Source organism: Hypanus sabinus, chromosome 8, assembly GCF_030144855.1.
Source record: "Hypanus sabinus isolate sHypSab1 chromosome 8, sHypSab1.hap1, whole genome shotgun sequence".
Classification (NCBI taxonomy): Eukaryota; Metazoa; Chordata; class Chondrichthyes; order Myliobatiformes; family Dasyatidae; genus Hypanus; species Hypanus sabinus.
In genome coordinates, this window is record NC_082713.1 from 132,743,867 (window position 1) to 132,769,956 (window position 26,090).

The following is a 26,090-nucleotide window of genomic DNA, read 5'->3' on the forward strand; positions in this document are numbered from 1 at the left end:
AAAAGAAAGTGGAGCAGATCGAGAGCAAACAGTAGTAGATAAATGCTTTGTGAATTCTGCCCTTCAGATCAGTCTGTATTAAGTGCAGATCCTTGAAGTATGCAGTATGATTTGCTTATTTTTACCCTGAATTAAAGTTGTCTGTATAAATTTCTACAGTTAAAATAAAGTGATAACGTTTCTGTAAGAATGCATTAGGAAAGTCTTTGCATTTGGGCTAACAAAATGAGCAAAGTGCAAGTGTTTGCTCAGCTTCCTGTGTGTTTGCGGTGTTGTAATTGAAGCATGAGATTTTGCCCTGGTTGCTGCTTGTTGCTGCTTTTCTCTCTAATGCATGGACGTATCCTTGGTTGCTTCATAAATAGTCACAGCATTTTAATGATATTCTGATTATGGTGCTATCATCTTTATGCTAGTAATATTGTAATCTCAACAGTTGCCAGAAATTTCCCACTGCATTAGTGATTTTTAGTATTGTTAAGGCAAAATTTCCTTTGGTCACTTTTATTGCTTGATTTATAAATACATTTGTTTATCAGACCTTTGGAGTTCCACTGGTACTATTGTGCAATGTGAATCTCTTCTTCTGCATTCAGATACAATGACTTGATTAGTTTTCCTTCCACAGCACCCACTATAGCACACAGTTGTCTCTCAGGAAGCAGACTCACTTATTTGGTGTAAAATATGCAGATTTGCATATTTGGGGACTATGCATAATCATAGTTTTACATAAAACCCAGGAGGTGCCAGCTTTGAAAGAGCAAAAGCATTTATGAATATCTCTGGCTTACAAAAATACTTAAGGAAAAGTTGAGAAAAAGTGTCTAAATACTATTAAAATTTCTTAAAATGTTGAAGAATGTTAAAATAGTTTCAGAGCTCTAGAAAGTATTAAACTAATACAATTCAATTGGAAACCTGTATTCCTTCTTTGCCATTGCTAGCCCTCTCAATTCATTTGAATGAGCTCTCTGTTCCTGTGCCTTGTCTAAACTGACATAGGTTCAACAGGCTGATGTGAAGCACAAGTGCTGGGGAAACAGCTGGCATTTCTGCACCATCGCTGTGAACCATGAAGAGTCTAACACCATGGGGCAATCAGGAAATCCTCACAGTTTAGATCTTTTGTATTTATCCAGAGTTGCAAACTTTTGTGAAGGCCAAAACTAAATGTCAGTATTCCTGTGCAATGCTACCAGTATTTTACTACAAGATGCTGGACTTTGCAGCTATTTCATTGAATAGTTACTTAGTCACAAGTGCAGAATTGTGTATTCAGTCCACCAATTCATAGTGCATGCATCATTCATGCTCGTAGTTCATCGTGCAGTCATAAAAAATTTACACCATGTAAGGAGGCCAGTTGTCCATTTTGTTTGTAAACAATGTAAAAGAGCTAATTTATCCATCGGTATTTGGCCTTTAGCCATATACACTATGGCTCTTCCAAGTGAATGATCAGTGACTAAGCTTTTCATCTTCAGTAAATCAATTACTTTCAATCTATTCCTGCTGGTTTTCATCCCCTCTGCTTAGCAAAGTGGATTCCTCCTCCTTGCTCCGTTTAAGCACTTCATAAATTTTTCAGCTCAATTAATCTTGTCAGCGTCATCAGTTCCAAAGGAGAATATCTTTCTCCAGTCCTACTTGCAACATTATAAATTTTCTTTGCGCCTGTCACAGCCTATCCTATAACACAGGATGAGAACAGTTGCCATACATTATTCAAGCTGTGTCTAACTAGAGTTGTATACAGTTCTAACCAAGCCGCTTTGCCCATAAAGGAAACAATTCTTATGCCTATTTAATCACTTTATTGGCCTACCTTGCTATCTGTAAGGATTTAAGAATGCACATTTGTTCCTCTACATCACTCAATATCTTAACTACTTTATATTTCATAATTATGTGCCTCCTCACATACATTATTTCACACTTCTCTGGATTAAATACTGATGTCCATTTTCTTACACAGCTGACCAAATTCTTCTGTAATCCAAATGTTTTTTCTTAACTGCCAACATACAACTAAGTTTTGTATCTACTGTGCATTTTCTTATCATTATTATTCCTACATTTCAAATTTAACATACATAATTCAAAAACAATAAAAGTCTGAGCTATGTTTATTCAGATATATGGTCCCCTCCCTATTCTGCAGAATTTAAAAATGGACAATGCAGTGGGGATGCTTGAAGGTACCAGAGATTATCAGCAGTGTGAAAGATCAAAAATGTATACAGGGAAGACAGACAAACAAGTGTCTTCCTCAGTATATATTATGTCATAGAACTGTATGTCTTAGTTTCATCGAGCCATACAGTATTTATTGCATACCATTTTAAAATGTGTTCTTTAAAATGGTGTTCTGCTCCTTTTGAGCCATTTACTGATAAATTAAGCATGTACTTGAACAGTTTGATATTTCAGAAGTAGTAGTATTTTCCATTGAATATTTTCATCTTGAGTATGTTTAAATTGTTACATTTCCTCTATTAGTGGGGAGGCTCTGGGAAACCTCAAAGAATGCACTTTCTGGTTCAGCAGTAGTATTCTTGCCTTTGCATTAAATTGTAGGTTCAGCTTTCATTCCAGATGTTTGAGCATGTTTTCAATACAGTTCTTGTTCTGTAATTTCTGAGTTCTGCCACCTGACATTTTTTACATATTGTCTTTTTCTATTTCATTTTAATCTTTAGTTACTTAAGCAACACTAGCTTTGGCTGCCTCTTTCCCCTACATTGTAATGTGCCTGTCTGCTTCCAAATTATCTTTGCTCATTTAGCAGTTAACCTGCCAAATTTTGTTTTCACTCCACTTATAGTGCCTTGAAAAAATTTTCAGCCCCACAACTGTTTTCACATTTTCCTGACGAAGGGTCTTGGTCCGAAACGTCGACAGTGCTTCTCTTTATCGATGCTGCCTGGCCTGCTGTGTTCCACCAGCATTTTGAGTGTGTTGTTCACATTTTACTTTCTTGTTTTCTAAATTTGAAATATATTGAAATAGGATTTTTTGACCTAAAGGACAAAACAGTATGCATCATGTCAAATCCAAAGAAAAATCCCAAAATCTGTCAACAATTCAGTAAAAATTAAAACCAAAGTTGTGAGGCTGAAGAAGTATTCTTCCCCTTTGTAATTACTACACTAACTTTCTTCAGGTGCAATTTGTTGATGTTGAAAATTGGAGGATCCCCTGCTTTCATTGAATTCAGAAGAATAAATTACCCTCTTTCTCTGAAATGTCCAACAGTAGGGAAGATTTTCAACAAACCAAATCAAAATGAAGACAAGAGAACATTCAAGATAAGCTAGAATTGAAGAAGAGTCTTGGCTCAAATCATCGCCTTTTTATTCATTTCCATGGATGCTGCCTGACCTGCTGAGTTCCTCCAGCATTTTGTGTTTGTTGCTTTGGATTTCCAACATCTGCAGACATTCTCGTGTTTTCATCATGAAAATGATGAGAGAGAAAGACAAATCTGGAAGGATACACGGTTATCTCAAAGGCATTGAACGTACCTCTGAGCTCAGTGCAGACCATTGTGAAAAAGTGGAAATGATATGAAACAATAGCCACAATATCTAGGGTAGGCTGCCCCTCTAAACTTAGTCACTGGAGAAGAATGCCATTTGTAAGAGAGGCCACTGTGATACCAACAGTCACTCTGATCTGCTGAAATTCAGGGCTCTATAAGGCCTTGCACAGAAAGGGTATTTATGGAAGGGTGGCAAGGAAGAAGCCCTGGGTAAAAAACAGAGCATGTCCTTGCCCATCAAGACTTTGCAAAGCGTCATTTAGAAGGTACAATAAAGATGTGGAAGAAGGTCTTGTGATCAGATGAGACTAAATTGTAACTTTCAGGCCTCACCACTAAGTACATTTGGTATAAATCTAATACTGCGCAGCAGCCAGGTAACATCATCCCTACTGTAAAGGTTTTCGGCAGCAGCAATTGGCAATCTGGTCTGGATTGATGGTATGATCAATGCTGCTAAACACAAAGATCCTGAATTAAAACCTGCTATCCTCTGCCAGAAAGCTTAGACTGGGGAGGAAGTTCGTCTGTCAGCAGGACAACAACCCAATGCACACTGTCAGAGCAACCATAGAGTGGCTTCAAATGAAGAAAATTGATGTTCCTGAGTGGCTCAGTCAGAGTCCTGACCTTAGCCCAATAGAACATCTCTGGCAAGATGTCAAGATTGATGTCTACTGTCTCTCCTCAACTAACCTGACATGGCTGGAGCAATTTTGCGAGGAGGAATGGGCCAATCTTGTTCCAACATGTTGTGCAAAGCTAATAGAGATTAATCCAAAAAGACTACTGGCTGCAATAACTGGGAGAGTTGGTTCAACTTAGCACGGAACAAAGGGGGATGAACACTTTTGAAGTGCTGACATTTCAGTTTTTGAATTCTTTGTTTTTCATGCTTTACAATGTTCCCTGTTTTTTTTTGGCCCTACTGTGGGTAAAAAAGGAACATGTGATTCACAAATAAAAATTCTCAGTTAAATTGTTCAAAATTCCTGGATGAATACTTTTACAAGAGACTGCATGTCAAATCTCTGGTCAATTGACTGAAATCAACCCACTTCAAGTGGAGTATTGTCACCTTCGAATGTTACTAATACTTTTCATTTCCAGTCTAAGTCAAATGTGATTGTGATCACTTTTTCCACTGAAGGACAATGGGTTCTGGTTAATTGGAACACATTGGGACCAGTACATTTTGACCCAATTAAACAGCTGCCCCTATTAGCCAAAGTTTCATGGAAATAGTTAAAAAGGTATATAAAAAAAAGACAAAATACCCTTTAGTTGAGTAACAGATGATGTATTTCAAAGAAATACAGAACAATTAGAACACTCCCAATACTACAACAGTACTGTGAAACATTAGTTCTTAATTGTTATCGATGGAGGAATTCATCGAGTATATGCTGGTATTCTTTTGATTGGACAGCAAATGAACAAAATCAGCACAGACATCTAGTGCAGATAATGGACTGCCTTCATACAGTGCTTTCGACGATTGCGTCCTACAAATCTTTGTTTTCATTGTAACATTCAAGAAGATTGTCGATATCTTCAAATTCGTCCAGAGGTGCCTAATTTGTTGAAGTAGTGAAACTGTCAATACTGATAGCTTGAAACTGCAGTGAGCAAAACATGTCTGAATTATCTTTTTGCTTATTTCTCACCAGCTATCAGTTTTTCTTCACAAACGCATGCAACTGACGCTATTTAAAAGCAGTTTGCTCAAAGCACGGTGTAGTGTCTAACGGCCATGCAAGTGCATGCAACTGACAGTATTTAGATCATAAACAGAGAAAATCTGCAGATGCTGGAAATCCAAGCAACGCACAGAAAATGCTGGAGGAACTCAGCTGGCCAGGCAGTAACGATACTGAAGGGTCTCAGCCTGAAATGTTGACTGTACTCTTTTCCATAGATGTACCCTGGCCTGCTGAGTTCCTCTAACATTTTCTCTGTGTGTTGACAGTATTTAGAAAGTGTTCAGCAACAGTTTCCTGTCCCAATTAAGTGGCATAGTGTCCCAAATAAACAAAGGGAATCCTGGCTATTTTCTTGATTAGCTTTTGCTCTTTAAAAGTTGTTCCAAAGAAGTGGCTGCCCCAGTTAATCGAAGGCCTAATTAACTAGACTCCGCTGTATTCTCTCTTGCGCATTTCATTCACCAAACATCAACTATATTTCTATTGTGCCATGAGCACTTCTCATCCACCAGAAGTCAAAATGTCAAAAATGCAAGCAGGAGCCAGTGTTATTCTGGAAGCTTGCTAACTGGTGGTTTATGTTTTTAAGCACAATGATATCTGGAATCAACTCTCAGCAGCAATTATAATTATCACATGGTGGTCCTGTAACAGCAGCTCGGCATTGTTGTATTCAAATGACAGCTCAGCCTAAACATAAGCTTCACCATAGCTGTGGAATAATAGGTTTTCAGTTGCATGGTATAGTGTTTCTTTTGTACAGAACAGCATTGGCTGTAAGCAGTGTTATGTAGACCTGCTAAAGCATTTTAACTGAGGTATGTGTATTTAAATTTGCATTTTATCTTGATTCTGAAATATTTCTATTTAAATGACAGTCTCAAGAACTTTTAATGGGTGGATGAGGAAATTCCATCACTGATTCTTTAACAGCAAAAAAAAAGTGGCTTGTGTGATTGGCATCCCATCTATTAATCTAAATGTTCATTCCTTCCACCATTTTCATTATGTGCCATCTACAAAATGTTCTGCAACTACAGGCCTTGAGCTACTCTTGACAGCACCTGCCAACCAGTGACTTTCACCAGCAAGAAAGATGTGCAGCAGGTGCATTTCTACATCCCCACCCACTGGTACCCTTCCAAGTCACACACCTTGGAAGCAGATTGGCTTGCCTTCATTGTCACTTGGTCCAAATCTAGATACCTCCTCCACAACAGCATAGTGGGAATACCTTCACCAGAAATACTGCAGTGGCTTAGAAAATGGCCTTCTCAAGAATAATTAGGGATGGGCAGTGATGCTGGCCTTGCTAGTGATACTTGGGTTCTGAAAATCACATATTTAAAACAGCTATAAATTACAAAGCACTGAATGTGCTAGAATGTTTTGATGCACTTCACAGGAACATAATCATTTTCAAGTTAAATTGAAGCCAAAGAATGGATGTACTTTAAGGAATATTGTTAGAGTTGGGTGGAAGGTGCCGAAGCAGAAGTTTGGAGAGAAAATTCCATAAGTGTGACTGCATAGCAGAAGAAGGAAAAGGAACTGAGATTATGTACAATAGCAGGAGAAAATGAATGGACACTAATGGGGGGGGGGGGAGAGCATAAATTTTTAGTGACATTATTCACATTTATATGAGTCAAGAAATTGTTTTATAAGGGTAGGATTTGTGTTGAAGGGAAAGTGTTTTCCATATTCCTTGATGTGTTTAACATTCAAAACTTCATTGTCGTACTTTATAACTAAGTGTTGGCGTCATCAACTTTGGATTGGCCTTTGTACGATGTGAGAAAAATACGTGAATTTTTTGGATGATGTAAGAGAACAAAAACAGACCATTTTAGGGTTATTGGAAATAGCTGAAGGAAGTTTAAAAACAATTAGAGGAAGCTTAAGGTGTGCAGGGAAAAAGTTGGAGGAAGGGTTCAAGATTAGGAATAGTTGGAAGGACCATTGGGGGGGAAAGCATTGAACTTTGGTTGTGGAAGCATTAGAGGAGGAGCCTTGGGGTATTCACAAAGGGAAGGATGTTGGTGGTAGTAAAAGTTTTGATGATGATATTGTGGAATGGGCAGGAACATTTAAATGGCGTTTACTCCTACAAGCATTGGAAAATTGATAATGGGTTGACAGATAGGTGTTGTACAGAGGGATTTGGCTTAATTAAAAAGTGCCTCCCAGGTGTACCAACTGTGGAAAAGGATTCTAAAATCATTAGGGAGGAAGTGCCAAGGGCTGGGATCATTTTGGATGATAACATTTGAAATTATTATTTGGAGGATTGACACTTCAATGCTTCTAACATGGAGCATCAGATAGTTGTAGGAAATACTACAGAAAAGTAAAAGCTGCACACCTTCTTGCACTCTCCAGTTTTTAGACATGTATTCAAAAGGCATTTTACTAGCACCGTGCTTTACAGTCTGTTTAATTGTTCAAAACAGTTGCACAATAATGTTAGCTTTACGCAATAAGCAAACACTTGAATTTTACCCAGTTGATGTCTAGGAAACCATTGCTGTTCAAAATTTACTGTTCAGGCTATTTCTAGCTGTTTGTTAAAATTTATGTTTGATTTTACTCTTCGTTTCGAAGAGAGTAAGAATGAAAAACCCATTCCTGGAACATTAACAGGGCCGAGGCTACAGGATGTCTCTTGGGGTAGTGGAGGCGGCAGAAGCACATGCTTTCCAAATAGGGGAGAGAAACAAACTGGAAAGGCAATTATACAATGTTCCTTGTAAGCACTAAGGCAGAAATCAGTATTTCAAACAGGTTTTGAATTCAACGTGTGAATTTCAGAAAGATTTGGATTCACATCACAACTTTCATCGTCTCAGAAGTTCCCAACACATTTCAGACTGAAAACCTGTTTCAGTGAATGTGGTCAAGTGGAAATGTTACTGCAATTAAAATAAAGGTGATATAATCTGTTCTTAGCAAGACTACTGAACATGTATGTTGGTGGCAGAAGGTTTTCTGTGTATACATGAGAAAACCCTCAGTTTAACATCTCATGTGAAAGATGGTGCAGCATTCCTTCAGTGTCATCCAAGTGTCAGTCAAGATTTTGACCTCAGACATCTGGTGTCTCCATTTATAGACTTCCTTTTCAGAGGCAAAAGTGTATGGCCATCAAACCAGCTGACGTCTAATACATAAATTAAGCTAACAAGAACCACTTGATCTCCCAACCTGCAAGTTCCACTTAGAAATGCTGACTTTTACAGATAGAACTCAGTGGAAGTTCATCATGCTTAACAAAGGTGGAAGTTCAGAACTACTGTTCAGCTAATTGCCATTAACAGGACGGATATAATATTTCAAGCAATCTTCTCCACAGTTTAACGAGCTTCTATTCACTTCTTCAGCCTGAACTGTTAACCATTTTTTCTTACAGATGCATCCTGACTTGCTGAGTATTTCCTGCCTTTTCTGATTTTTATTTTGGAATATTAACATCTGCAGCTTTTTAATCTTAATAATTCATGCATACAGCCTATAGTGAAGTATCAATTGTTAATTATACTATCATACTATATAATTGTCCAAAGTCCAAAGAACTCATTTAGTCATGGGTATGTCGAATGGCTCATCTGCAAGAACTACTCATTTTTTCCCCAATAGAAGTCTGTAAACCTGGGTGTATGATTTTTGTACCTCAGTGCATTAAATATGTTCCTTAATGCAAGTTTTACAGAAGAATTAAATGGAAAAATATTTTTCCCCAGTTGTGACTTTCACTCTAATCACTTGCTCTATATTTTCAGAAAGAAGACATGGTTCTTCGTGTAAGGCGACCCTCTCACCAGCTTCATCAACCTCCAATTCCACAACATCACCAGTCCCAATGAAATCTAAAGCCTGCAGTAGCCATACCACCATTGGTAGCAACTCCAAGCCATTCAAGACACCAAAAGACAATCTACAAACCTCCAATAATAAGCAGCAACAGGCAGTCTTTCCTTCCAAAGTAACAAAAGATAAATCATGGTGGGTATCTTTAGTTTGATATTTATCAGGATTTTTTGGTTACTGCTTTAAAAATGGAGATCATTAAAACTATTTCTCAATTTTGTTCACCTAAGGTATAATGGATCTTTCAGTACCATTTTAGAGAAGTTGTACTATTTATTAAGTCTGAAATCATCGTCACTAATTTGAGCTGTATGCTGTATAAGCAAATCAGTTTTAATCAGTATGAATCTCCTAGTAGCTTGATTATTTAAAATAAATGTTTATGAATAGGCTCTCTTTAAACTGAATATACGGTGTTTCAGTTGACTATATTTACATGAAATCATAAAGATGCTTCTTATTGGAAAAGAAAATTTAATCTATTTTTCCATAAATTCTTTTGTTTCAATTATATTTCTTGTTCCAATCCATTGCAGTTCCAAACTAGTAACATCTATGAAGAAATCTGTTCTTGATGAAGTCAAGTTTCTAGTTTTCATGTGATGAACTTTTTAAAAGGGGAAATGGGCTAGTTTTGCTAATATTCAGATGATCTGTTTTTAAGTACTTAAGAGCCCAGAACAGGCTTGCCTCTTCACATTCCCTTTTGTACCAGTAAACTAATGAAAAAAAGTATTCTTGTTTATGTTGTGATCAAGCTTGTAGCTCCTTGTTATGTGACAAAACCGATTTTCTAGTGTAATTGTGAAAGCCACTTTTAATATTTTATCCACTCCTTTATTTTCCCAGTCTTACTTCAGAAGCTAACTCCATTTCTGGTTCTACAGAATCAACTGTCCTTGAATTTCTCACCTGAGAGCAATGTTTCACATTCTGAGGCTGAGTAGTGACTATTGGCAGATGATCTGCAAGGTAAATTATCCAACAGGAGTCCCTATTTGCAGTGCACTTCATTGCTGAAATGAATTACAGTTGCAATGTCATCAGTCCAGTGCAACTAAGTATGACTGAGGCTCAGGGATTTCTTGGAAGTAAGGTCATTGTAATGTTTTTTTAACTCCACCATCTGTAATTAAAATGATCCCTTTTATCTTAATAATTTAAAAAATAGAAGAAATGGATGCTGTTTTCCAAAACATTTTGTCACTATTTACTTTCATGAGTTTTTCATTGTTCCCTCTGTGAAACATTGAAGCAGGGGAGTTACTGTGATTGTCAGCTATTGGCTGAATATGCAACTAGAAACTTGAAAAAAAAATGGCCAAAAAGATTTCTTGTTTGTTTTGCAAATAAAGGCGAATGTTGCCTATGCTGCTGAGATATTTTTGTTCCCAATTCTGCAACACCAAATATAGTTGTATTACAGATGCCTACACATTTGCTGTGGATTCTAGATGTGGCAGTGCTTTCTGTATTGTCATGGGTTGAAAGTATAGAAAAAGTGAAATACTAAAATCAAGGTACAATACGGTGTGACAAACACGAACTCTTAACATCTCCCCTTCCTTTGCAGTCCTGCTGGAGGGTCTCGGCCTGAAAGGTTGACTGTTTACTCTTTTCCATAGGTGCTGCCTGACCTGCTGAGTTCCTCCAGCATTTTGTGTGTGTTTCAATATGGTGTGGTTAAGTTACTCCCCAGCTGTCAATAACATCTGAATCATATCCAGAGACATTTGAATTCTAGTATGGGAATTTAACTTGTGAAAAGTCTTTGTATTGTAAACTCATCTCACAAAGCACTAAAAGAGTTCTGTAGGTCATACACCATCTGCGGAGGTAAATAGACATTTCAGGTTAAGACCCTTCATCTGAACTGGAAACGGGAGATAGCCAGATAGTCAATATAAAATAGGGGAGGAAATGGGTGAAGCATGAGCTGGTACATGGGTCCGGGTGAAGGGATGACAGGCAGATGGATTGGAAAATAATACTGATGTTCTAACACATTAACCATTTGTTATGATGAAGTAAATAAATTTCAATTTAATGTCATGCATGTAGTTATTTGGGAATAATTTATGAATTAGGAGTTTGTTAAGCCCTTTGACTCTTAAAAGACACACCAGTGATCAGATCAGGATTGAACTGTATCCCAATGCTATTTATTCACATTGGTTCTGTAATCTAAATGTAGTCATTAAAGCCATAAGTATTTGTTTCAGTTATGGAATTTTCCAATTAACTGTGTCTGTTTTGGGAGAAAGGTTTGGAATATCCACAATCTTTGGAATAGGAAGGAAAATAATTCCTGATCCCATCCCAAAATGGCACAACATTTTTAATGCCTCTTGTCCTCTTGTTTTCAGCTTCCAAACCAGAGGACAAGCAACACTAAACAGTTGACCATTTAAGGATGCTGTCTTGAGGGAAAATAATGTCCAATGCTTTGAGTAATGAGTTTGATTATTTGGATTGCTCTGTTAGGAACTAGCTTTGGCTTGATGGACCAAATAGCTCCATTCTTGTGCCATAATAATTCAATTATATTGAATTTCTTAATAATCTCCATCTGGACAATTAGATTTCCCGTCAATATTTGTTATCAGTGGAATTTCATTAATGTTACAGTAAATTCCTGATAATTGTCTGTGTAGTTGTTTGGAAATTCTGTTAAGGCTTTTAGTCATGAGATTTCTGTGCACCCTGTAAACTCACCAGGGCCCCATTTCTCATACTCCATTTAAATGTACTGGAGCCCTGTTTCCTACACTCTGTTTTAACTCATCAGAGCCCTGTTGTGTATGCTCCCTTTAAAGTGAATAGGGCCAATGTTCCCTTCAAACTTGTCAGGATCCTGTTTCTTGACCTTTTTAAATTCTTCTGGTTTGTTGTAAAGTCTATTATAACATGTAACATCTTAAAACAAAGAAAGGTATAGGAAATGTATTAAGCATTATAAACATCTAATAGTCTGGAAAATCTGTCTAGTTGGGTACCACAAGTCTTGAGGATGCTGAATTATTGGAGTTTTATTGTAGTTATGGACAAATGATTGAAGCAAGTGCAGTGATAATTTAAAATATGGGAAGACAAAACCAAACTATAGACAGATGTACATATTTCTGTTGTTAAATTTCTGATTCAGAGTGTTTTTAGTTCCAAAATATCCTACTGTGAAATGAATTTCTCAGCCATAAACTCGGAGTTGTGTATACTCGGTAACGGAACATCCACAGGCCTCCACATAGAGAATTCTGAAGATTAACAACAATTTTGTCAGCAAAACTTATTCCAATCCCAAGGGGCTGATATTATAATCCTCAGTGTTGCATGTCACCAAACCCCCAAGAATTTTGTACATTTTGGTGAGGTCACCTTTCATTCTTTAACATGCAGATTCTAGTTGCATTTTACTCAGTATGAACTGAAGTACAAACGGCTTACCACAGGAATCAACCCAGCAAACCTTCATTTCAGCCTCAACTAAAGCTTCAGACACAATCTCACTAAACTCTTACATAATTGCAACAAGACTGTCTTATTTCTCTATTTAAAACTACTTGCAATATTAACTGATGTCTGATTTTCCCTTCTGTTTGATGAACCTAAATGTAAAAAAAATTGATTCATCTTGAGGTCCCTCTGCACACCAAGATTTATTAGTCTTCCCCTTTTTTATTACAATAGTATGTTTTTCTTTTCTTCCGATGTCCATATATTGTACCCACGTTATAATTCACTTGGTGCCATTTTTCCCCAAAAAATTGTCCTAGTCATTTATCATTGCTTATTAAGATTCCCAGTGTAAAAGTGTTGTGAAATCTGGCCTTTGCTGATTAACTTAATCATTTCCACACAAATAATACATTTATGGTTTTAAACTGGAATTATGGTGAAGCCACTTTGAACCTAGTTTAAGATTGAAATTACAATGATCCTGAATCATTTCCATTTTGAATGAAGGAGCTAGAATGGTACTTACTGTCATGTGCAATATTATTTGAATACCACTAAGGATCTGAAAAAAATGTTACTTCATATCAAAAAACCAAAGGCAGGTATAGTTATTGAAGGACACAACCAAACGGCCTTGATGTTTGGTTGATATTTTTAGGTCTTGATAAAATGTTGAAGATTATGTAAATTGTAGTGTCTCTTGCAGTGTACCAATGACTCAATGTGACAAATAAAATATCTCAACCTGACTTAAGATGACACAATTCAAAGAAAAGATATTTTCCATCCACACTCCAAAGACATGGATTAGTAGATTAATTGGCTACGGCAAATTGTGCCTAACATGTAGGTAAGTGGTAGGATCAGTGGGAGTTGATGGGAATGTGGGGAGAATAGAATAGGATTCATTTAAGTGGATGGTTGATGGTTTGGTGCGTACTGAGGCCAAAAGCCCTGTATTTACATTTTATGACTGGTTTTATATAATTAAATCTTAATACAGTATAAGTATTTGTAGTGTGAGAGCAAGTCATGAAGTGATCTCAGCTATCCTCTTCATATGAAGAATCAGAATAATTGTCACTATCTTACATGATGTTTGTTGTTTTAAAGCAACAGTACAGCACAAAGATACAAAAATTACTGTAAATTAAAAATAGGTTGTGCAAAAAAAGGAATAACAAGATATCGTTAATGAACCATTCAGAAATCTGACAGCATTAGGGAAGAAGCTGTTCCTAAATCATTGAGTGTGTGGGTCTTCAAGCTCCTATACCTGCTCGCAGGTGGGTGGAATGAGAAGAGGCATAGGACTGCTGAGGTTTCAGTATTTTTATTCCAATATAGTCATGATTTTGTCAAATCCAAACCTCAATATATGTGAAGAAAGTTAGCAAACTAAGAATGTTTCAGTTGTTAGCAAATGAGGAATATGAATATGTAAATAAATTTAATTTTCTTACTGGATTCTGTCATGGTCCTACAGTGAAAGAATGACTTGTCAGGCTTATTCACAGCTGCAATTGGTATGTTAGTATGAATCTAGTAGGTTCTTTATGTGATAGATTAATTCTTACAGATTTTTAATTTACCTAGCCTTGTTTGAACTAGAGCCATCAAAGCTTATTACATTTAGAGATGAGAATCAAATTCACGCCCACCAATTGAATACCTTGCCTTGACATTAAAGTTCTCTAAATTATTGGTTAAATACCATTTGCTATTATGGAATAATCATTAAATTCAGGACTTCTGTAAAACTAAAAGGACCTATAGAGTATACCAACTCGTTGTCATTGAATGTCATTTAATCAGCTTGTAAACATTTTCCAGCAATGTTTTGATGCATCCTATGATAACCTACTCTGTGCAGTAATTGTTACAGTCTGATCAAGAGCTCTATTATGCATTGACCTTCTCTAAATCTGTTCAATACTTAGTGATAGATATTCTTTAAATCAGTGGTGAGCAAGGAATCTTGTGCATGACATGAAGATTTTTCAATTTAGATGGAACACATTTTCTAGATTGACATAGATTCTCAATTTATGATTATTCCAGGAGGGGAGGAGCAATTAAAATGATGTGGGGAAAAATATTTTTCCACTTTCACTTTACATGAAGAAAATCGTAATTTCTCTTTATTTTTTAAAGGTGTATCATCCTCTTTGTTCCCTTGTGGTCTCACTAGAACATGCTTCTCCTTCTGCTGCCGTCATAAGGAAGGATAGGTGAGCTGGTCCAACATCTCCACCTATAACATTCTTCAACTGGCTGTTCACAAGCATTGATAGCAGCCTATTGGCAACTCCATCACCTTTTTTCTTTCAATCCACCCAACACTTATAGTGGGCTGTTTGGCTTCTACTTGATGCTTTGGCACAGCAGCACAACTGAGATTTGGAAGTCCAAAACATGGACAAATTACCTTGCATCATCCTGATGTAATAGAATTACTGAGTAGCTATTACACATGCATCTCAATCAGTCTGTAATTGTATTGTACATGGGCAATAATTTTAATCTTATGTACTCACCTTGTTCCCATGTCTCTATATTCTCCTCCTTCAACCAGTTAATTAACCAAGGTAAAAGATGACATCTGTTTCAATCACAATTGATTCCTCATTCTTGCAAACTTTCATTAAAATGGTTTCTCATGCTTTGGCCCAAATACCATGCATTTAGATTTACCTACATGTCCCTTAGCTCTCTGCTACTCATTCATTTAACCATATAACCATATAACAATCACAGCATGGAAACAGGCCATCTTGACCCTCCTAGTCCGTGCCGAACCCTTAATCTCACCTAGTCCCACCTACCCGCACTCAGCCCATAACCCTCCACTCCTTTCCTGTCCATATACCTATCCAATTTTACCTTAAATGACACAACTGAACTGGCCTCTACTACTTCTACAGGAAGCTCATTCCACACAGCTATCACTCTTTGAGTAAAGAAATACCCCCTCATGTTTCCCTTAAACTTCTGCCCCCTAACTCTCAAATCATGTCCTCTAGTTTGAATCTCCCCTACTCTCAATGGAAGCAGCCTGTTCACGTCAACTCTATCTGTCCCTCTCAAAATTTTAAATACCTTGATCAAATCCCCCCTCAACCTTCTACGCTCCAATGAATAGAGACCTAACTTGTTCAACCTTTCTCTGTAATTTAATTGCTGAAACCCAGGTAACATCCTAGTAAATCGTCTCTGCACTCTTTCTAATTTATTGATATCTTTCCTATAATTCGGTGACCAGAACTGCACACAATATTCCAAATTTGGCCTTACCAATGCCTTGTACAACTTTAGCATTACATCCCAACTTCTGTACTCAATGCTTTGATTTATAAGGGCCAGCGTTCCAAAAGTCCTCTTCACCACCCTATCTACATGAGACTCCACTTTCAGGGAACTATGCACAGTTATTCCTAGATCTCTCTGTTCCTCTGCATTCCTCAACGCCCTACCATTTACTCTGTATGTTCTATTTGGATTATTCCTGCCAAAATGTAGAACCTCACACTTCTCAGCATTAAACTCCATCTGCCAACGTTCAGCCCATTCTTCTAACCGGCATAAATCTCCCTGCAAGCTTTGAAAATCCACCTCATTATCCACAACACCTATTACCTTAGTATCATCGGCATACTTACTAATCCAATTTACCACCCCATCATCCAGATCATTTATGTATATTACAAACAACATTGAGCCCAAAACAGATCCCTGAGGCACCCCGCTAGTCACCGGCCTCCATCCCGATAAACAATTATCCACCACTACTCTCTGGCATCTCCCATCTAGCCACTGTTGAATCCATTTTATTACTCCAGCATTAATACCTAACGACTGAACCTTCTTAACTAACCTTCCATGTGGAACTTTGTCAAAGGCTTTGCTGAAGTCCATGTTAAGTTGTCTCTATTTCTGTCAGTTCTCTCTGTTATTTTAAACACATATAAAATTCTTCAATAGTAATTAAAACAGCGCCAAATTTTCCAAGTCTCTCTTTACATTAGTGGCAAGCTGCAACCAAGTGAATTCACTCAATGCTCTCTCTTGGCTTAACATCATTGCTGTGAAATAAATATCTGTAGAAGCCCTTGGGATTCTCTTTCACCTTGTCTGCCAAAACAACCTCATGTTCTCTTTTAGCCTTCGTAATTTCGCTCTTAAATGTTCTCCTGCAAGTGCTTCATTTGATCTTTACTACAAATACCTGATAAAAATGTTGCACTGTACTCTCATAATGCAAAAGGACTAGATGGGATACAGTTTGTCAAATGTGTTCAGGAAAATTTCCTTTATCAATATGTGGAGATCCTAACTGAAGATACAATACTAGATATCTTTTTAGGGAATGAGACAATAGAAGTGTGTAAACACTTTGGAGCTAGTGATCATAGTTCCATTTGTTTCAAAATAAATATGCAGAAGGATAGGACTGGTCCTTGGGTTGAGATACTAAATTGGAGAAAAGTCAGTTTTGATGGAAGAATCTGGCAGGTGTAGATTGGGATGGGTTGCTTTTTGCAAGGAGATGCTCGGTAAATGGGAGGCCTTCAAAAGTGAAATATTGAGAGTACAGAATTGGTATGTTCCTGTTAGAATGAAAGGCAAGGCTAACAGTTTTGGGAACCTTGATTTTTGAGGGATATTGTGGCCTTGGTTAATAAGAAGGAGGAGTCATGCATTAGGTATATGTAGTTAGGTTCATATGAGGCACTTTGAAGAGTATTAAGAATGCAGGAGAATACTTAAGAAAGAAATCAGGAGGGCTAAAAGAGGACACGGCATTGCTTTGGCAGACAAGGTGAAAGAGAATCCCAAGGGTTTCTATAGATATATCAAGAGCAAAAGGATAGTAAGGGACAAAATTGGTCCTCTTGAAGATCAGTGTGGTCATTTGTGCATGGCGATGAAAGAGATGGAGGAGATCTTTAATGACATTTTTTCATCCGTATTTCCTCGGGAGGGTCTCTAGAACTAGGTGAAAAAAGGTCATGGATCATATGTGGATTACGAAAAGATGTTTGCTGTCTTGAGGCAAATTAGGATAGATAAGTCCTAAAAAAAGGTGTCCCCTTAGACTTAGTGGATGCCTAGTGCAGAAACTGCAGAGACTCTGGCTGAAACTTTTAAAATGTCCTTAACCACAGGAGAGGTGCTGGAAAATAGTATATACTGTTCTGTTATTCAAGAAAGTGCCAAGAATAAGCCAGGAAATTGCAGGTCGGAGAGCCTGACATCAGTCGCAGATAAATTATTGGAAGGTATTCTAAGATTTTGGATAGACATAGCCTGATTAAGGATAGACAACATGGTGTGCATGGTGGATCATGTCTAAACAATCTTACAGAGTTCTTTGAGGAGATGGTTAGGAAGGTTGATGAAGAGAAGGCTATTCACATTGTCTCTATAGACCTCAGCAAAGCCTTTGACAAAATCCCACATGGTAGTCTAGTCCATGTTGCTTGACACTCAGGATGAAGGAGTAAATTATTTCAAAATTGACTTAGCAGGAGAAGACATGGTAGTAGATGGATGACTCTGACTGCAATCTGTGACTAGTAGTAGATTGCTGGGATTGGTGATGAGTCCATGTTGTTGATTTACATGACGTTGTGGTCAGTTTGATCAACAGATTTGTGGATAACACCAAGATTGGAAGCATAGTGGACAGCAGGGAATGCTGCCAAAGTTTGCAATGTGATCTTGACCAGCTGGATAAATGGATTGAAAAATGGCAGATGAAATTTAATGCAGCCAAATATGAGTTGTTGCACTTTGGCAGGCAGGACAGACCAAGGACAGACCTCACTTGCACTGAGGGGTATGGAGGGCTATGGTTTGGGTGCCAGTAGATGGGATTAGGCGGAAAAAAGGTTGGTACAAGCTAGATGGGTGAAGGGCCTGTTTCTCAATTGTTGTGGTCTGTGACTCTACTGCATTTTTGAGAGATTTTGACAACAACACATTCATTCTGTGTCTCTTGCCATAAAACCCAGTGTCTGCTTGCAGATTATGGCCATATCCACTTAAGCTGCCACTTTGATGTCAATGAACCAAAACCACTCTTCTCCTCCATATCACCAGTTCTTCATTATTCAGAGTGCCAAAATTTACCAATTCGTATTTAATTGACATTTGGCTCTTTTTGATCATTGCTGTCTACATCTCTATACTGCTTATTTTGGTCCTGAAACTGATTTGTGATACCTACAATTTTAATTCTATTTGGAGGTTTGGTAAGGAACATAAAAGCATGAAATGTAAGACCTTAAACCCTGTAGATGCTCTGTCTTTTTGTGAAGGTCATGTCTTATTTTTCCACAACTCCACTTTCCCCAATTATTTCCCCACTAATTTCTATTCTTTGGTATCCAAAACTATTTATCTCAGCCTTGAATATGTTCATTGAGTTGACATACATAGTGTAGAAAAATTGAAATACGCATATACCTTTTTGTGATGTAATTTCTCCTTAGCTGTCTTGAAAGATTAATCCTTTATTGATTCCCAGGCTGTCCTGATACCATTCCCCAGCAAAGGGGAAACATCATTTCCTTCTAGCGCCATTAAAAATATATATATAAATGGAGGATATAGGCTTAGTCCATTCAATCACTCCTCATTGGAGAATTTCTGCATCCCAGGAGGTTGACAAATGAACCATGTTTATGCTTTTTTCAGAGAAGGATTTCTTGTGTTAATTAAATTGACTGGACTGCTACACAGTAATTTAAATTTAATGTTTTCATGGCCCTATATAATTGCAGTAAGACTTCTTTATGTGTTATTTCAGTATTCCTGCTTTAAAGGCCAACATACCATTTCTTATTGCTTGCTAAGCTTGCAAACTAGCTTTGTTATATTTGAATATATAGTTCTCTCTGTATACTGTCATTCTCTTGCTATATTGGGATAGTGTCTTTTGCAACATAGAAAAATAGATTTTGGTGTTCCCTACCAAACTTGGCAAGTTCATATTTCTGCACATTTTATATTTCATATGTGATGTTCTTGCAGATTTACTTGAGCATTCTACATTTTGTTTGCATTCTCTTTGCCATTTTCCCATCAAGCTCTCCATTGCCGGTAATTATGAATGCATCACATTCAGTCACTTAATTTATTTTTATTGACATAGATTGTAAATACCTGACTCTCAACGCACAACTGTTCGTATTCTGATCAATAAAGCAGTGTTAAATCAATCCTAATGTGTTATTCTAATGCTAGGAGTCTATTTTTATGTATTAAAATTTTGTGGTATGTGTTTTGAAACTCTAAACACACTCTTCACTGAGTTCCCTTTTGTCAAATAAAGTATTCTTTCCTAAAACCCTGTGATCCTGTCCAACTTTTTTATACAATAAATCTCTACTTGCCCTTTATCATGTCTCAATTAAACATCAGTATTTTCTCTGTTGCTTTTGTCAACTGATTAGCCTACTGAAGCCTATAGAATTGTAGAAAATCAAAAGCAGTACACCTACCTCTCTTTAATTCCAAGATGTAGGTCATCAAGTCCAAGAAGTTTGTAAGCTTTATTCTTTTGATTTGTCGAGTTCTTGTATTTTACAGATAACAATTGATATTTTTATTGCTTATTCTAACCTTATCTTTGGTTTCATACTACTTATGTATTTTTTATATTCTGCTGCAAAGGCAATTGTAACATGTTCTGTATATATATCTGTCAGTTCCTTGTCTGTCAGTGTAATAGCTTACATTTGTTTATTTTTACTGACCTCTTTTTATATTATTATGGATGTTTTTACCAAGTGTCAACATGTACCTTGATGGGTTACTGAGTCTGCTCACTTTCACTTCCCTTCTTTCAATCTTGGCTGAACTCTCAAATTCTCCCATTCCTCAGATTGGGCATCTAAGCCTGTTCCATTTAGTTTGTCTGTAACTTGGTAACTGCAATTGGACTACTTTTTAATTATTTAAATGCAAGTATGTTTCCTAATCTGTTTTACTTCAATCTCATGCCGAGGCAGTTTGTTTCATACAGAATTTAAGTAAACCTCAAACTCAATATCAAACTATAATTACTCTTTCTCTGAGGTTCTTGTATTACAAAGATATTAACTAGCTCCCTTTTGTTGACAATACTAGATTTAACAGTGTGTTTTCTCAATATGGTTCTTTGAAATATACATAAAGAAACCTGTATCCTTCACAGAAATTTGCTCTGTGCTGTCCATATGAATGTTGAAGTGCTGCATGATTATTGTACTGTCTCTGGCAAGCAAACCATGATCCTTACAAATGGAGTACTAATCAGCGCAGACATTTCTGTCCCATGTACCAAACAACAGGTTGGTTGGTTGTTTAATTGGCCTCTGTGAATTGATCATAGCATATAGGTGAATGTTATGACATGCAGCGGTGGGGGAAGCTGATGAAAATACAAGGAGAATAAGAGGATAAACGTAACTGGACCACCCACTTCAAAAAGGCAAGTGCCCAAGAGCAGGGTGAGCTGCTTTAACGATTATTGTCCAGTGAGTGGTCGATTATTTCTGTACTCAACTCCTGTCTCAGCAAAAACCTGAGCACACTGCAATTTGCCCATTGTTACAATAAGTCTACAGCTTTGGATCACCTGGACAATACGTATTAATATTTACGTCAGGATGCTGTTTTATTGACTACAGCTTAGTGTTTAACACAATCATTCCGACAGCTAAAAAGACAATTAAAAAGATTAGTTTAGATTCAACTATATTGTCATTGTGCTGGGTACAAGTACAAAGCCAAATGAAATGCAGTTGGCATCTAACCAGAAATGCAAAGAATAGTGTTATTTACAAAATAACTGTGAATAAAAAGTAAGTGCTACAGCACACAAACATAGACGTACTGTAACAGTACAATATGGGTGCAATACTGCTTCACGCTGTGATGTGAGGTTCAGTAGGGTCACAGTCTCAAGGAAGAAGCTCTTCCTGTGCCTGCTGGTGCGGGAGTGGAGGTTCCTGTAGCGCCTACCAGATGGGAGGAAAGTAAAAAGTCCATGGTTAGGGTGAGATGCATCTTTGATAATGCTTTTCACCCTCCCCAGGCAGTGTTTATGGTAGATGTTCTCAATGGTGGGCAGTTGGGTGCCGATAATCCACTGGACAGTTTTCACTACACACTGGAGTGCTTTGCGGTCTGATACGGGACAATTGCCATACCACACTGAGATGCAGTTGGTGAGTATGCTCTCAATGGTACAGCGGTAAAAGTCCGTCTGTATCCTGGACAGAGGTGAACTTTCTTGATGCTCTACAGGAAATAAGGCACTGTTGCGCCTTTTTGATCAGGATGGAGTTCAGGGACCAGGTGAGATCCTCGGAAATGTGGACAGCAAAGAACTTGAAGTTTGATACACGCTCTACTATTGCTCCATTGATGTAGATGGGGGACATGAGTGTGGCTCCTAGCATGCCTGAAGTCCACAATGATCTCCTTGGTCTTCTGGCTGTTAGAAAGCTACAAAACCTAGGCCTTTGTATCTCCCTCTGCAACTGGATCCTCGACTTCCTCACTGGAAGACCACTGTCTGTGCAGATTGGAAGTAATATCTCCACTTTGGTGACAGTCAACACTTGACGCACAGCAGGGACGTGTGCTCTGCCCTCTGCTGTACTCTCTCTACACCTATGACTGTGTGGCTAGGCACAGCTCAAATGCCATCTATAAATTTGCTGACCACACAAATATTATTGGCAGAATTTCAGATGGTTGAAGAGAAGAAGGTGTATAGTAGCGAGGTATACGAGTATATCAGCTAGTTGGGTGGTGTCACAGCAACAACCTGGCACTCAGTGTCAGTAAGACCTATAAACTGATTTTGGACTTCAGAAAGGGCAAGCTGAAGAACACACACCAGTCTCATAGAGGGATAAGAAGTGAAAAGAGTGAACAGTTTTAAGTTCCTGGCTGCAAATATCTCTGAGGATCTATCTTGGGCCCAAAATATCAATCCAGTTACAAAGGCACGACAGCGGCTATATTTCATTGGGAGTTTGAAGAAATTTGATATGTCACCAAAGACTCTGGGAAATTTCTACAGATGTACCATGGAGAGCATTCTAACTGGCTGCATCACCATCTGGTTTGCAGGGGGTGGCTGCTGCACAGGATCAAAAGAAGCTGCAGAAAGATATGAACTCAGCTCCATCATGGACAGTAGCCTCCACAGCTTCCAGGACATCTTTAAGGAGTGATGCCTCAAAAGGATGGCATCCCCATCACCCAGGACATGCACTCTTCTCAATAATGTGCCAGTAATATTAAACCTAATTCTAATACTTGATGGCCAGAGCAGACTCAGTGGGCTGAAAAGCCTTTCACTGTTCTTTGGCTCCTGCCCATCTCTTATGGGTACTACAAGACTTAATCTCCTCACTCAAATCAGAAGTCACAGAATCAGATTGGAATCAAGACATCTTTAATTTGAGTGACTCTCTTAAGACTATTCTTGTTTTGCGTCTCTGATTTTATACTCTACCTTACACTACAACAATGAGTCAAGTGGCTCATCAACTATTCCTACCAATGTTTCTAGCCCTGTATTTCATCACAGCTCCACCTATTCTGATGCTGGTTTGTGATTGCCCAAGTTTGGTGTTTTTTTTTTCTTTTGCCTTTATTATATAGGGAATCATCAAATTCCTAATTCTGCTTTTCTGTTTTGATTACTTATGTTAAAAGTCAAGTATTCCAGAATAATTCATTTTTATTTGTTCTGTCCTGTTTCTTATTTTGTTGTATTTGCCTTGCACACTTAATACTTTCTGTAGTTCTCTAGTTTCTTTGGTGTTAAAGTCTTTGACCCTTCTTGGCCCAGTCTACTTATTTTTTACCCAGATTATTGCTCAATCATGTTGACTTTTTTATTTTTGCTTCTGAGTTTTGCCTTTCCTTGGTCTTTTACCAACCCACAGCCTCCTCAGCTTGTTGAAAATCCCATTAGTTGTCAGGATTGGCTAATTCACCAGAACAAGGGTTCCGGTTTCAGTAGCAGCTCTCTCAAAAGTAGAGCTCTTTCCTCCCCCAGTATTGAGCTCTTTATTCAAAAAATTGAAATCTTGTTTCCTGCATCATTCTTTAATCCCATATATTCTTGGAATACATTATTCAATGTAAGTTTATATGAAGCCTGGGCTTCAGTCCTAGAATTAAATGTTGCAGTCATTTGTGGTTTAATGTTAACCACAACTCCTTAAAACTCTCTTCAGCAGAAATTCATTTCTGGTTCTGTTTCTATCATGGACTGCAAAAACCTGACAATCCCATCACATTGTGAAGGGTTCTCCTGTCAATAGCATTGTGAAAATTTTTGTTGCCAGAAATAGTATTTTTCCTTTTGACTGTGCCGTCATACAACCAGAAAATTATTCTGCACTCTTATTACTTATACAGCTGCCCTTATCGATGAACCCTGCTAAGTTTTACCACTATCCTCTTGATATTGCCTTCATTCACTTAGAAAGAATTCTATGCTTGTTCATAAAGAGCAAAGATCAAGCACTTCACCGGTCCCATACCTGTCTTTCACACAAGTCTGCTACACGATAATTTAGTTTCTCTATAACTACATTTTTCTGATGTCCTTGACCTGTCTGCATTTTAGACATCGGCTCAGTAACTAAGCCTTGAGGTTCCACAAGTTTATTTCATTTTATTTAGAGATACAGTGCAGAACCAGCCCTTCCAGCCCACCGAGACACACCGTACAGCAACGCACCTATTTAACCCTAGCCTAATCGCAGCACAATTTACAATGACCAATTAACCCACTAACTGGTTTGTCTTTGGAATGTTGGAAGAAACCAGAGCACCTGGAGGAAACCCATGTGTTCATTGGGAGGGTGTATAAAATCCTTAAAATGAACTTCAAACACTGTCCCAAGTTGTAATATCATTGCATTAACTGCTATGCTACCATGGTACCTCTTCTGTAGACATTTATTGCATTTGTGTGAAATCCAGGATTGTAGTCCAGATAATTATATTGCACATGTTGAAGTTGTGACATATCACCTACATTGACACCCCTTTCATCCTATGGTTGATGTACTTAATGTACAACATAAAAAAAACTTAATTACTCATCTTGTTCAGCTGAGTGATTTATTCACATATTGATGCAGTTTCTCCCTCTTCTCCATGAGGTTAGATATAGAGGCCACCCCAGTTACCATCGGGTTCCATCTTTACAGATGTCTGAGTGTTGAATTTGTGCATCAATTAGAAAACGCACAAAATCACTTGATCGCAGTCTTGTTATGATTGGTGTTGATGAGAGCATTTGACATGAACATTTATATATTCCTCTGGTTATAATGGTGAAGAATCGGGATGTACTATGTTACATTGTTTAAAAACAGAATCATTGTGTTGGAATCAGTAGAAATGATTGCTTGTCAGTTTCCAAGTCAACTCTTTTAAGTGGCCTTCTATGGTGAAACTGGCAGCCTCTGTTCTTAAGAGACAATGGTATCTCGTAACTGGGAAGATAACATGTAAACATGTAACATGCTGGTTTTCATTTGTATTTAGTATTTATGGGAGCTTGATTGTATGTAGAAGGTGTGCATAAATCAGCAAGGTAGCATGGTGGTTAGGATATTGCTAATACAGTGCCACTGAATAGGGTTCATGTCCTGCTGTCCTCTGTAAGGAGTTTATATGTTCTTCCCATGACTGCATGGGTTTCTTCCGGGTGCTCCAGTTTCGCCCACATTCCAAAGACGTATGGGTTAGTAGGTTAATTGGTCACATGTGTAATAGGACGGCACAGGCTTGTTTGGATGCAAGCTGTATGTTACCATGCTGTATCTCTAAATAAAATAAGTCGAACATTTATAAACCGGAACAGGCTTGTACTTGGAATTTTTTATTCTTTCCCTGTACTGCTGGTAGATCTGCAGCTGCTCAGGTTTATGTTTCCTTCATAAATTAATGCTGCACAACATTCCTTTTTAAAAAATTGTCAGTGTAAGAAACCTGCAGGCTATTTGTTTTAAGACTTATGACAGAAAATTCAGCAATGTAAAGATGAAATGATTGCTTTTTCAAATGAATGGAAAATAATCTTAAGAAAATAATAACATTTTGGAGGGTCTCGGCCCAAAATCTTTACTGTTTAATCCTTTCTGTGCATGCTGCCTGACCTGCTGAGTTCCTCCAGCATTTTTTGAGTGTGACTATATATTTTGGAGGGCTCCAGCTCCCTCTGATCCCATGTCTAAATCATTCATGTACATGGAAATGAAAGCAATCCTAAAATCAAATTTTGTAAGACATCCTCTCTCTTTTACCAGCCATTGAAATTCTGTTTTTGCCTCGTGATTACTGCATTATTTGTTTCTGGTTAGAATTCAGTTGTTTACTATTTCAGTATTTTCTTATCCCTTGATGCCGAAGGCTGGTGCTGTTTCTTTCCTGAAGGACTTAATTGAGACCCTCAAACTAATAGGAAGAAATTGAGATGAGTAGGCATTAAGAAG

General features: G+C 37.7%; 1 protein-coding gene across 20 annotated transcripts in view; it reads left to right on the forward strand.

The window, feature by feature from the left end:
- The window catches only part of LOC132398438 (ataxin-7-like protein 1), a 267,811-nt gene that overhangs the window by 152,109 nt on the left and 89,612 nt on the right, over positions 1-26,090 (forward strand). For 19 of the 20 annotated variants that reach the window (XM_059977870.1, XM_059977872.1, XM_059977871.1 and 16 more), the window contains one exon: positions 9,027-9,249. In XM_059977870.1, coding sequence (XP_059833853.1) covers positions 9,027-9,249 — 223 coding nt within the window. Of the gene's footprint in view, positions 1-9,026; positions 9,250-14,724; positions 14,802-26,090 lie in introns of those variants that run through there. The other variant, XM_059977886.1, reaches the window with a different exon arrangement.